General features: G+C 33.6%; 1 protein-coding gene, 1 long non-coding RNA gene and 1 pseudogene across 3 annotated transcripts; 2 read left to right on the forward strand and 1 right to left on the reverse strand.

The window, feature by feature from the left end:
- Positions 1-632: 632 nt before the first annotated feature.
- LOC133783811 (uncharacterized) lies at positions 633-3,832 on the reverse strand. The gene is made up of 3 exons (XR_009870971.1): positions 3,628-3,832; positions 1,544-1,584; positions 633-962 (listed from the first exon to the last, which is right to left on the reverse strand). It is a non-coding gene; the product is annotated as an uncharacterized LOC133783811 (long non-coding RNA).
- A 1,249-nt stretch (positions 3,833-5,081) lies between these two features.
- Positions 5,082-8,398, forward strand: LOC133781691 (uncharacterized; annotated as a pseudogene).
- Positions 8,399-9,448: 1,050 nt separating this feature from the next.
- Positions 9,449-13,459, forward strand: LOC133781690 (myosin-6-like). 2 transcript variants are annotated; one of them, XM_062220755.1, is made up of 9 exons: positions 9,449-9,471; positions 9,568-9,679; positions 10,063-10,121; positions 10,201-10,302; positions 11,337-11,514; positions 11,648-11,853; positions 12,072-12,180; positions 12,438-12,536; positions 13,229-13,459. In XM_062220755.1, the coding sequence occupies exons 4-8, from the start codon at positions 10,213-10,215 to the stop codon at positions 12,443-12,445; spliced, it is 591 nt and encodes a 196-aa protein (XP_062076739.1). In that variant the 5' UTR covers positions 9,449-9,471; positions 9,568-9,679; positions 10,063-10,121; positions 10,201-10,212; the 3' UTR covers positions 12,446-12,536; positions 13,229-13,459. The 2 variants fall into 2 exon arrangements, with proteins under 2 accessions (XP_062076739.1, XP_062076740.1); XM_062220756.1 differs by lacking the exons at positions 9,449-9,471; positions 10,063-10,121 and having other exon boundaries at positions 9,568-9,669.
- Positions 13,460-14,716: the final 1,257 nt, after the last annotated feature.

Here is a 14,716-nt window from a genome sequence, read left to right on the forward strand (position 1 = left end):
ACCATCAACAGTTTGGCGCTGTGTTTGGGAAGGACAAGTATAAATATAATATCCTTCCATTGTTTCCGACAAGAGAAAATGCCAAGGCGATCAAGACACTTAGGAGAGTTGCAAGAAGTGGAGGTCCACATTGATGGAGACCAACTGAGGGCCTCCATGAGAGTCCCTTCGCCACCTTGGAACAGAGGTGCACAAGAGGGAAACCTAGCCTCCAGAGGGGAAAGAGAAGTGTCATCCTCGGTCGTCCAACCCAATGGGGATCCTCCAGCACCGTTAGCCGTCCCCGCTGGTTGCCTAGGTACAACATCGTGTTCAGGCAACCAGGACCCTGGTCCTTCCACCCATAGGCCGAACAAGAGTCCCTAGGTACACTCAGTGAGCTCAAGCTCCCGAACCCATTTTTAAGTGGGTAAGATACGCGAGTTGTACAAGAAACATCAAAGCCTAGAGACCACACTAGAGAACCGCAAGATGGATTTAACGACCTGCTGCAACAGTAGTCAAATATGCCCATTCCCAAGCATAAGGAGAAAGGGCAGAGGCAAAGGGAAACCACTGTTCCCATGGTCGACGGGAAGACTCGACATTCCACAAGCAACACCCGCGCGGTCAAAGTGTAAAGAACGCCCTAGACTAGTACTTATTAAAACATTCACATATCGTTGGTCCATAAAGAAAACCACTTTTTATAAAGGTCTCAGTGGGGACTTGCTTAAAACAATGCAAGTTGGGCCCATTAGTTTAAAAAGAAAATATGAGTTTTTATGCAAAGTTCAAAAGAAACAATATTAAATAATTAAGTCCCAGTGATAATTTAGAAAGTCTCTTAAAACATAACATAATTAAAATGGCATCATAAAGTGATCGTTTATTCCGTCCATAGGATACCCCACGCCATACACCCTACGACGATAGAACTCCTCACGTCACCACGCGTGCCACAGAGAAATCCTATTTGCTACCTGGAAGGGAAAGTAAGGGGGTGAGCTAAAAGCCTAGTAAGGAAGTACAAACAATAAGCAAGTAAAGATACAACAAATACGAACACTAACGTTCATCTAACACATGATGGCATATAATAACATTATTGTAACATATCATCATTGCATATCATAACGTAATCGTAACATATCATCATTGCATATCATAACGTAATCGTAACATATATCATCATAGCATATCATAACGTAATCGTAACATATCATCATAGCACATTCATACAGCATACATGATGAGCATGGCCCGCTAGTTGTCCATGTCACCCTATGAGGTAAACAAGAGTCTCTGGTCCTTGAATAACCTCGGCGCGTCCGCCCTAGGAGTTACGTCTTTATATCCTTAGTAACTCGGGTTACGTCTTTATATCCTTAGTAACCCATTTGATGTGTCGCGTTCATCACGCTAACATCCATTCAAAAACATATCATATTCATACAAGCCAACATATCATCACATTATGGCATTCATAATTCATAATAATTCATTCACCCAACAGTCTTACCATTCATAGCATAAAATCATAGAATCTATCTAACTTCCTTACCTCAGGTCCGAGCTAAGAAATTTCACAACCTCTCAACGAGCCTATACCATAACCAAAACAACATTTCTTAGGTTCATAAAATTACTATTTTGCCCTTCCATACAACTCATGTGTGCATGGGCCATGCACACATAATAATAGTTATACATAACATGCAATTATTCTTAACTACACATAAAGCCATAAAAGAATAATGCTCATTTTACCTATTTTACATGCATGATCTTTCTAAAGAAACCACATAGTTGAATAATAAACATAATTTTGGACATAAAAGTGGATTTGCATGTAACATGCATACGTGAGAACATTGCGTAATTGAGACGTTTTAAAAACGATAATTCAACATTTATTACTTTTATCGTTTTAAAATTAATAGACATATAACATGCTTTATTTTTCTTAAAATTTCTAGGTTGATTAAATTTCTCAAAACATTAATTTTATTTTATAAAATAATTTGATTTAGCTTAAAAAAAAATATGTGACAATTTCATTTATTATTCTCAAATTACAAAGAAGTAACAAAAAGCTTGGAATTAATAAAAATACCTACGATTCATATGTTTCTTTAGAAAAATAAATTTTAACATTGGTTAATTGTGTTACATAAATGATGTGAGAAAAATATATCTTTAAGTGTGAGAAAAATGTATTTTTATTTAAATTATTTAAGACTTAGTTTTATGTAATATAAATCCATATGTGACAATTAAATAATCATTTTTAATCCTTTAAACTAAACTTTCAGCCACTATTTAATTTCTTTAAAAATCACAAATAAATTGAATCTAAATATTTTTCTCAATCAAAATAAAGAAAAATCATAACTTATCAAAATATGCATTCATATCATATTAAAATGCTATTTTTAATATTACCATAACTTAGGATAATAATTTTGTTTAAAAAACTCATCAAATTCATTTTAGTGAAACACACTTCACATTTTTTTTTACAAAAAGTCCAGCAACCATTTTTATCTTTAAAAATCACCATATTCAATTTAAAAACTCCTATATTTCTAAAAATTCAATAAAAATTCTGTAGGTATTTATTTAGGTAAAATATCATTTTATTGGGACTTAAAATACCATTTTTAATTCCATAAAATTAACATAACATCAAGGACATTACTTATGCATGCAAATCATTTTTTTATCAAACTTTTACCCAATTACTTACAAAAATCAGCAAGCTTAATTTCTCATGAAATTCATCTTTTATCCAAAAAATTTCACATAAAATCATACATGTCCAAAATCTCATCATACTCTTATTATATACATAATTATAAGAATATTACTAACATATTCACACGCAATCTTATAAAATCCCATTTTTTTTCTATTCCATTGAGTCTACAAATGAAATCCAACAAAACACTAACAATAACAATAACATACATTAATTCATAAACACCATATTCACATATGCCTTTATATTAACCTAACATGTTTCTATCATTATTTTCATGCATCTTATAATTTATTTATTCACAATATCACATGCATCCTATCAAAATTTCATGGATCCAAATAGCAAGATTTCTAATTATCATTTTACCCAAATTACATAGGTCCTAAAACATGGATCTAATATATTGAAAATCATACAACATCAAACAAAATATCAAGATGATCCTTAGGTATGTCTAGGCCGAAACCCCATATTTGCATTCATAATTACCACTAATCATTATACATAGAAAATCAACATCAAAACCCTTTTATACATCAAACCATAATACCCTTCATGCAAATCAAACAACTTATTATCAACAAGATATCAAGAACACAAAGTACCCATTTTTCCTACCCAAAACATAAATCCCCTTTAACCATAATCCCTCTAATAATCTATCAATCAAAACCAAAAATCACAAAATTTAGGGAGGGATTTCAATATCTCTTCTTGATAGAAAATCAAGAGTCCAATCCAATCAAGAATCCAATAACCTCCTTGCTCAAACCCTAGGGGTTGTATATTTTGAATAATCAAGATGGAGAAGAAGATGAACAAGGTTAGAGACAACCCAATCAAAATACTAGATTAATCTTAAGGAAAACAACCAAAAACCTTACCCTAGCTTGAACCCTTTTTCTTCTTCTTCTTCTTCTTCTTCTCTCTCTAGGTCACGCCCTCTCTCTCTCTCTCTCTTCTCTCTATAATTTGGCAGCCCCAAGAGCATAATGCTCTTCCATTTTTCCCATTCCCTCTATATCCTAATTTTCCCATAATGACTCAATAAAAGAAAAAAAGGTAACTTTTCTATTCTCTTCCAAAATTTGTCTTAATTCATATTTATTTAATTATATCACAATAGGTGGAAAAATAAAAGATGATCACTTCCTTTCCCAAAATAACATTATCACCTTTTTTTTTTTAATTTATTCTATTTTAAAAAAATTATGGAAATAAGATGATAACTAGAATTGACTCAAATACAATAGAAATCTCAATCTTCCTTTCCCATTTTGGTTCACACGTCCAAGCATCTTCATTTCCCTTTTTTTTTATTTTTTTTTTCATCATGTTAATTAACTAAAATAAATCTAATAAAGGAAAAAGTGTGTAGAAAATCTACACGTGTACCATGCTACCATGCACTAGCACACACTAAATTACTAGGGTGCATCACTATCTACCATGCACCTTAGTGCATTCAACCAAATCTCACATAATCACATCAATTGTCACACTTATTTAAAATGTAACACTAATAGTAAAATAAACATGTTACACAATTATTCACATATTAAAATAAATAACCAAACAAACAATTAACAAGTTTAACTTCAAAAAGATTATACCAAATAATTCTAACAATTAAATAAAATAACAAACAATCAAATAAAACAAACAACAACTAAATAAAATAAACAACATTTAAATAAAACAATTCATCACACTTAACATTTAAATAAAATAAATCACAAAATTTTAATAATCTAAAAAAAAATTATTGGTGCACTACACAAAGCGTTACGACACTACACCACATACCCATTTCCATGACACATGAATATAATACTAATTAAAAAGTATTATTATATATACATATATGTGAAAAAAGAGGCGGTAATTTATTTTGGGTGCCCGCCAGTTGTAAAAGTTATGTTTTTTCAGACTAATTCCTTTTTCGTTTTCAGAAGAAGAAGTCAATCCCCTGGCTTCGGCCACTCGTTTTCTTCTTCGGCCACGGTGTCTCCGATGTCAATCCCTTGATGTCAATCCATTTTCTCAATACTCATTTTTGAAATTTTAAAGAGAAAGAAGAAAAATATTCAATTTGGAGTGTTTGTCGGTCATCTTCTCCATTGATAATAACTCTTTTCTTTCTCTCACTCTCTCTTCGACTGCATTTTCAGTTGGGAATTTCTCAAGCTTCTGATCCAACGGCTCAGGATCTCCTGTCCCTCTAATCGTACGCCCAGGATTTCTTTGTCAGTCTCACCTTTTCTTCTCTCTCCATCTTTAGGTAAGTATCTCTATCTCACTCTACATGCCTTTTTCTCTATATTCCCCTCTCCCCCCCTTCTCTCTTTCTGTCTCTCTATATATGTATATATATGTATAATTATATATGTGTGTATATCAATCTGTGAATCATTGTCCGTATGTATTTCTTTCTTCTTATTTTTGGGGGTTCTTTTTATTTCATTCATGCTAAAGTTTAATAATCATGCTTTATTTATATCTAATTATCATTATTAGCATCATTACGATCCTGCTGTATTGTTATTACATGCAATGGTTTTAACTTTTGATCAATTGTATGATGATGACTTTTCTAATGGGTTCTTTCTTTGATTGAAAAGATTAATTCGTAGTTGCACGTGTGAAGATTTCATAGCTTTTTTGCTTTAATTAGTTTGATGTTCTCTTATTCTCTTTCCTCTTATATGTTATTAGCTTAATTGTTAAGTCAGTTTTGGATTCCAATGCTTTTACTCTAGGTGAATTAGTTCAATGAAAATTTCGAATTATATAGCTCTATGGTAGTATTTGGTTCTTGTGCTATATATGCATGTGAGATTTAATTCTTAATTTTATTAGCTTGGTGGGTTTGTGTGTGATTTCTTTCCGGGTAAGGGTACTTTTCTTCATCAATATAGCGAATAGCCATGGAAAGCGGAGAAAATTTTCCGAAGAAAAATGGGTTGGATTGGCGAATCTATTGACTCAATCAAGTCCATTCAGATCCGCCAGCTCCTCACTCAGACCGTCAGTCTTGGCTTGATCGTTACTTCTGCGCTTATAATATGGAAGGCATTGATGTGCATGACCGGCAGTGAGTCACCTGTTGTAGTTGTTCTGTCTGGAAGCATGGAACCGGGCTTCAAGAGGGGGGATATATTGTTCTTACACATGAGTAAGGAACCTATTAGTGCCGGGGAGATTGTTGTTTTTAATGTTGATGGCCGTGAAATTCCAATTGTGCATCGTGTCATCAAGGTTCACGAACGAAAGGATACTGGAGAAGTTGATATCCTAACAAAAGGAGATAATAATTATGGGGATGACAGGCTATTGTATGCTCATGGCCAGCTCTGGCTTTAGCAGCACCATATCATGGGCAGAGCTGTAGGGTTCTTACCTTATGTTGGCTGGGTAACTATTATTATGACCGAAAAGCCCATTATCAAGTATATTCTCATTGGCACTTTAGGATTGCTTGTTATAACTTCAAAGGACTAAATGAAGCAGATTCTTGGTGTGGTCCAGCCAAGTAATTTTACCAGAGCATGGCCAGGGGTGACTCGAGTTTTAGATTATCACTATCCTTTGTTAACGACCCAGGTTGATTTTCAAATGATGAGAGATGTATCAGAAGTGTTGGTAGATGTTTCTAGTTTTTTTAGTCTCCCCCTATATCCTGTTGTTGGATTCTTATTTAATCATAAACCTCACATATTAACTGGGTTAGTGGTTTATCATGTTAGAAATAACTTGGTAGTTTCTCCCTAATGTTTCCTTAAAATGCCTTATCTTGTAGAGGGGTTTTGCTTCGTATAAACTGGTACGTTGGTTTTGCTTCAAAATAAATATAGCGAATAGCCATGTATAATCCGTTATATTGTATATATAACAGCATGTAGGTGCCTTTTTATAGACTTCTTTTATTTATTGTATGAAGTTTTTTGTAGTGTTTGGGATATATAATTAGAAGAGTTAATTGAGATACTAATTATATTTTCAGGTTGTCATAGTTTATTATAGTTGAAGTAAACATGGCCTTAATTTATAGATGTGTTGGATAGTATAGGAGGCTGTGAAACATGTCCCAATGATTGTTTCTTGTTAGTGCGCCAGAATTTTATCTTTTTGGTCTGGTTTTATATGAGGTGGTTTTAATCGAGGGTGAATTTTAAGGAGAGTTTTCTGGGATTTGTTATTTTTACTTGGAAAAGTATTTTTCGATCATATAAATGCACTTTTTCCAGGTGGAATTTAGTATAGAAGTGGGTTTACTTTATGTAGAAGAGTGTGATAAATGGCACGATGATCGGTATGCTAATATATGTAGGATTGTGGAATTTAGTGTTGAAGTGGTTGTGACTTTATAGAGAATGGTGTTTGATTTTAGCATGGCCCTCAGTACAACTTGTAGGGACTGTACCTACATGTCGGGCAAGCTGGATTTGATTTATGGCCTGACTAATCTCTCATGTTTTCATGGAATATATGTTTCAAACATGTAGGCCTTAGTGGTATTATATTGTAGGCATTAAATGCAACTGTCATAGCGTTCAAAGTAATGAACTGTTATCTACAAATGGGGCCTTGAAAATTGAACAAATTATTACAGCTTCCTCTATGTTTTTTGTTTTCAGATTTTTATGGTCATCCACTGATTCCACTCTCATTTCATCCCTATCTTTTTCTTTATTGGATAATTCATTTTCAGTTAATGCAAACTTTACCTTTCTCATGCTGTATTTTTATGCTAAATTTGTAGGGAGCTGAACTTCTCTGACGGTCAGCCCATGGAGCCTAATGGTGATAGGAGATTACATGTGTTTGTGAATGTGGGGATTGGCTGAAAAATCTTATGGGTTAATTTGGGTTGTTTCTTTCAGTTACTTGGTCATTTTGATTCGGATATCACACTTGCCACAGCTATGTCAGATTTGCGCCATAGGATCCTTCCTCCAAATTTTCTTTCGGAAAATCCCAAGGAAGCTGGATTTTGTCTATGGCTACTTCATCCCGAACCATCATCGCGCCCAACAACAAGGTAGCTCTAAATTCATGTCCATGATAAATTCAAAGATGGAAATGCTAGTTGTTTCAGGTGTGATTAAAAAAAAAAGAATAAGATTTTCTAAGACGTATTGCCTTGGTGAATATAGTTGACATATTAGAAAATAATTTTGATTGATAATATTACCAATTTTCTTTTATATTATATGTATATTGACCTCCTGAAATGGGTTTGTTGACAATTAGGCTATTTATATTTGCAGGATATTAAAACCCTTATAAATTGGTTCCTCATATCTTTGTATTGTGATCTGATATTTTGTCACAATTTGCATCACATGTGTAGATGACCCTTTGTAGGATATGACTATATGAGAATTGATTTTAAAATAATTACCATTGCCATACCATGGTGAATGTCAATATGCATTTTCTGATTATTTTTTACGTATATCAATGTGCAACTCTTTAATAGGTATTTCACTGTTTCCATTTTTTCATATACGTGTTTGGTTTCAATTAAAAGCAACTGTATTAACTTCAGAATGCATTGTTCACTGATGCTGTGGCAGCCTTCTACGTCGAGAGTGTTGCACTTTCAGCAATGGGGAATATGTGAAGTCTGGTTTGGCTGAATTAGAACTGTGGTGTTGCCAGGCAAAAGAAGAGGTACGGTTTTACTATTGTGATCATTTAAAGGATAACTCTCTCTTCCACTCTTCCCTTTGTCCACCCCTCTCTCTCATAATTTACCCCATATATGCTTTGAGTTTTCTTGGGTTAATAATTACTCTTCTTGCATTATGCGGGCTCGTCTTGGGATGAACTCAAACATGTTAGGTAGGCTGTTGGATTTTTGGTATGTCTATTCAGTTGTGTTAAGAATATCTGCTGGATGAGATTTCTTTAGATTACATTGCTGGCATATGATTCCCTAAAATTTTGCTATCTTTTATGCTAATGGTTTATATAGTTGTGTAGTACAGAGTTGTATGGTTTAGTATGCAGAATGGCTGGAACCTTGAGTTATGTAGAAAAGCCATTTGAAAATTTTAAATTCTCATTAATATGAATAGTAAATGAGCATATTACCTTTTCATTGACATTTTTTTTAAATATATATAATATATTATATATATATACACATATATATACATAAACTGTCATTTTCATGCTTTAACTTCATACGATGATTAATTGTAAAACTAATTTGTGAAATGATTAATTCGCAGGTTATACATCAGAAATCTAGAATTTCATACGATGAAATTACAAATGACCTATGCCCAGTAAGTTTCTCTTCTCTTGTAATACTGGGAGAACATCAACTGTGAATGTTTCCAGGGTGCAATATTCCGAGTAGTGGCCGCAATACTCCACTTAAGGAATATCGACTTTTCCAAGGGGACAGAATCAGATTCCTCTGAACCCAAGGATGAGAAATCACGGTTCCATCTCAAAACAGCAGCTGAGCTTTTCATGTGGGATCATTATTTTATACTATTTTCTAAAATGCACTTTTGGATATTCATGGATAGATGAATGCTAATAGTTCATTCTGCAACGTTTGTTAGGTGCAATGAGAAGTCTCTTGAGGACTCTTTATGGAAACGTGTGATTGTGACCCGTGATGAGACCATAACAAAGTGTTTGGATCCAAATTCTGCAGCTCTCAGTAGAGATGCTCTGGCTAAATTTTTTTATTCAAGATTGTTTGTTTGGTAATGTCAAATTGTCAATACACTCATGAAGAATGAAAATAATAAGCTGCATTTATTTTGATTGTTTGTTCATACTGTGAACTTTGAATTCCCCAGGCTTGTGAACAAGATCAATAACTCTATTGGTCAAGATCCTGATTCGAAGAACTTGATTGGGGTTCTAGATATTTATGGATTTGAGAGTTTCAAGACAAACAGGTGCTTAACCGGGACGCCTTTTGTTTTTGTTATTTAGAGAGGACTGCACTAAATCACTGTGTTCCAGGTGGTAGAGTTGTTTAATTAGGCAGAATTTCTGTTTTGTGGTATAACAAAATTGATTCCTTTGTTAATATTCTTGATTATATGCTGAGTGGTTTTACTTGTGCAAATAAGCCATTGGGAAAATGTTATTGCCAGGGCTGTCTTTTGGTAATAGAGGTGATGCTGTACCTCTTTTCTTTGTATGGTTTACTCTCGTGAAAACACATTCTTTTCTCTTTAGGGAACCCTTTGGGTTATGGCTCAGCTCTCACTTTCACTTAGATTTTACTGCTAGCATTTGATTTCATCTCGAGTGTTTTGCTTATTCTTATGTTATCTGGTTCGGCAGTTTTGAGCAATTCTGTATCAATTTGACAAATGAAAAACTACAGCAACATTTTAATCAGGTTTGAGAAGATTTATCTTCTTTTGGTTTTAGTGAATCTGCTAATTTTTTTTTGGCTTACTTGAATTACTATTTGACAGCATGTTTTCAAGATGGAGCAAGAAGAATATACAAAAGAAGAAATTGACTGGAGTTATATAGAGTTTATTGACAATCAAGATGTTCTTGATCTCATTGAGAAGGTTGGTTGCTGTCTTTATATATATATACACATATTATGAAACATGTTTCTTGGCATACTTGTGTTAAAATCAATTATGATCTTTCCAACTTTGGTCCTTGAGGCTTTATATCTTTAATATACAAGTGCTTTTGCTGTTATGAGGATTCTAAGACATGTAATTTCTTTGTTGTTTCAGGCCATATGATTTAGACTATTACATTACTGAATATGATGCATCTTAATCGGAGAACTTTATTTGATATTGGGTAGTTATTTGGATATTCAATGATATAAAGTTATATGGGATTGTCCGGGAAAATATTGGATATAGTTTGATATTGGGTAGTTATTTGGTTATTCAATGTGAAAGAGTCAAAAATGTTTTTATTTGCTGACTGAGTTTGCTAGAGACTGGAGTTTCTTGTTGTAATTTTCTTCAATCTGATCTTCTATCAGACCTGTATTTTTTTATATATTTATACAAGTTCATTTTTTAAAAAAAAAAAATCTGGGAACTTTATTAGTATGGATTTATAACAAGTACGAGTCTTATTTGTAAAATTTTATTAAACTGTGTTTTCTGTAACATTTATCTTGAAGCTGACATATCTATGATCTGTCAAATATTGAAATAATTTGAGAGTTTATTTTTGAAGTTTGACTTAGTTATTGATTTGCTTAACTCCCTACCCTCCCTGCTGAGTATAGAGTGGTCTTTTTTTTTTGAGGGGATTTATTCAACTTCAATCAGTTGGTGAGGCATATAAATTGTTCTACCTTGGGCCCCTTCAATTCACAAAAATTAAGAAGGGTATTAGAGCATGTTGGCTTTCTTGCACCCACAAGTATTCAGAATAGCAATTCATACATACACATTCTTTCAAATAATTAATTGTCACATACTTCAGCTTTTGATAATTCCATGTTGACTTTTGCTATACTTCAAAGGTTCTAGAATTTTATAAACTAATCTTATTCTACTTCTAAGGTTAGAAGCTACCTGTAATGGAAAATTTTCCTGATCTGTTTGTGTTTTAACTATTTCAATGACAGATTGGTAAAACCAAAGTGTTTCTCAGAGCTGGCCAGATGGAAGAATTGGATGCTTGTCGAAGTGAGGTCTTAGGAAGATCAGCAGGTGTCATACAGAGGAAAGTTCGATGTTATCTTGCTCAGAAAAGCTTTATCTTGTTACGGGTTTCTTCCATTCAGATTCAAGCCTTTTGTAGAGGTAAACAATAGTTTCCACTTGTTCTTGTTCGTGAAAGTCACTTTCCAGGCCATGAGACCATTGAGCATAGACTATTATCCATTGATACAAAATTTTATATGACTAATGTTTTGTTTCTTTGGATCTATGGCAGGACAAGTTGCACGCTATCAGTATGACTGCAAGAGAAGGGAGGCTGCTTCTATTAAAATCCAGACACATTATCGTATGTGTCTTTCTAAGAATGCATACCAAAAGTTGTACTCTTCAGCTGTTTTAATTCAAACATGTATACGTGGGATGGCTGCTCGTAGTGACCTTAAGTTCCGGAAGCAGACAAGGGCTGCTATTATTATCCAAGTAAAGATATCATGTGTAATTGATATACAGTTGCTATAAAGAGCTATTTCAACTGAAATTTGAGCAATATGCCAACTGAATTTATGGGTGCATGACATGTTATAGGATATGACTGATTATTTTTTACTTTTAGAAGTATTAAATTGAAAGATAGTGGTTTGTATTTCCATTTTCTATATTGTCAATGCTAACTTATTCTTGTCTATGGACTATGTCAGAATCAATACCGGAAATACTTAAATCGCTGCCGTTATTTGAGGATAAAGAAAGCAGCAGTGACCACACAATGTGCTTGGAGAGGAAAACTTGCACGCAGAGCTCAAAATGGTTATTCTTTTTTATTATTTCTTTTTTCCTTTCTAAGGTTTTCTCATCATCATTTAGATCTATTCTAGTGTTATTTGTTGATGTCATGCTTGTTCTATTGTTTTATGAAATTGTTTGAGGTTACAATTTGCAAAATTCTCTTGCCAAAATTATTTTCTTCTTCTTCCTGATTTTAGACCTAGAACTCATGCCCGTTCATGTATTGACAATAATTTTATGTTTTTTAATATATTTTGATATCATCCCATCTTTTGTAGGCTGCTAAGGAAACCGGTGCCCTTCAGGCTGCCAAAAATAAGCTGGAAAAGCAAGTTGAAGAATTGACCTGGCGTCTGCAGCTAGAGAAGCGAATGAGGGTAAGCTTTGCTTCTTCTTTCCTAATTTTTATTTTAGATTATTTTTCTGCTTTTATATTTCCAGTTGTTATCTTCCTAGAGATTAATTGATATTTATGGTACTTGTATCATGTTTGATTGATATGATTTGATTGAGTTTGATACTTTTACCATGTGTTTTGGCTATGTAATTTAGAAAACATATTAAAAAGATTAATTCAAATACCAAATTTATCCACTTAGGCATGTGATAATTTTGATATTCCACTGCTCTGAAATATTTGAAAAATGTTATACTCCAAATCCAAAACTAATACTAATCCAAAAGAAAAAAAAAGAACAGAATAAGTAAAGAATAAATTAAGTACCTAACGTATAATAACAAGGGTGGGCAGTAACCAAACAAATTAAGAACTGAAACAATTGCAGAAATGGAGCAACTGATTTTTTTTTTAGGTACCATTTGATCTATATAATATACATGGATATATACATGTAACATCAGCCATACATTATATATCAATGAAAAATTGAAAATAAATCTCTTGTTTCATATCAACGAGTCTATATTCCTCAGTATTACTATCTGCTATTGATATCTGATTTCCATGTCCAGGAGAGGATATTTTTGTATGCATCTGTTTGGCAATCTTGATATTATTATTTGATGACGAGGGTGAAAATAAAAGGACTTTTTTTTTTACCATGTGCAGGTATATTGAGATGATTTCTTTGGAGCAATTCTTGACAACATTTGTAGTTGAGGCTTTTAGAATGGAAGAATGTATTCCACTAATTTTTGTATACATTTTTTGTTTTGTACTTAGTGATAAAGGAATCTAAATTGGGCATAAATTATGTTGTAATATGATTTTTTAAGTCTAGACTAGTAGACTAAATATTGTAATTACATGTGAGTAATTAATAAAAATCTATTTATGTTACCTTATTTGGCTTTAACTTTCATATTTGTTTTTTTAGTTTTGTGTAAGTAAAAAAAGATTATGTTTCTCTAAGCTAATATAACACATGTGTTATACTAAAGTGTAGTATAACACAAAAAATGTGTTATACTAAAGTGTAGTATAACACAAAAAAAGTGTTATGTAATTTCTGTGTTATCGTTGACAGTACAATAACATATCTGTATAACACTGATAAAGTGTTATGTAAAGTACCCTGACCTACGATAACATAGTCGGTCTTAACACATCAGAAAGTGTTATCATATGTTTTGATAACACATTTTCGGTGTTATTAAAAGCATTTTTTCTTGTAGTGCGAGGGCTCCATGCCAACGACGTAAACTCAGGTCCAAAGGTGGAGGGACGATGCTAATCGAAGGAACGAAGTTAATGTTAAATCTGGGGAAGCACCCTCTGACCTAAGAGATAAGCTCAACAAAAGAAGGTCAAACATAAAGAAGACACCCTCTGGCTCCTCGAAAGGACACAGGGAAAGGAAAAGTCGACCATTATAACCTCAGAGACTCCTTGAATAAAAGGAGACAAGAACTAGACATTGAAATGAAGAGCCTTCAGAGCAAGATAGTCACTGTGTCTGGGGGCACGTGGATGATTACGAGTTCGACTACGAGTTACCCTTCAAAATAGAAGTTTAGGTCGAGGGACTCCCTATCAAATTAAAACAATCTCACATGACCCTTTACAAGGGCAATATGGACCCTATGTTCCTCCTAGACGCCTTCAACGATTTAATGAAACTGAGAAGGGTCAAAAATAGACTAAGGTGCTACTGTTTCATTGTTATGCTAAAAGTAGCTTCATATAAATGGTTCAAGAGGCTAAGGTTAGGAACTATCAAGTCATGGCAGCTATATTCTGATGGATTTCTCTAGCAGCATTACGCAGTTTGTGACTATGCTATGTCGGATATCAACCTCGCTAACATAAAGCAGGGTGAAAGTGAAAGCCTAAAAAGTTATATCTATAGGTTAAACATGAAGGCAGCCAAGGTAGGAAGCCTTACTAGAACAGAACTCAAGATGGCCATCATGACCGCAGTACGTCTAGGAAGCAAGTAACGGGACAATATGCTTAAGAGCGAGGTCGTGGACTTTGACAAATTCTATGAGAGAGCACATAAGTATATCCGAGTAAAAGATGGCCATGAGAACCTCAAAGCAGGAATGGGTGAGCCCCTATCTAAACCCTCTCCCCATGATGGCTCGAACAATGCAA

The sequence above is a fragment of the Humulus lupulus genome, chromosome 6 (genome assembly GCF_963169125.1).
Source record: "Humulus lupulus chromosome 6, drHumLupu1.1, whole genome shotgun sequence".
Taxonomy (NCBI): Eukaryota; Viridiplantae; Streptophyta; class Magnoliopsida; order Rosales; family Cannabaceae; genus Humulus; species Humulus lupulus.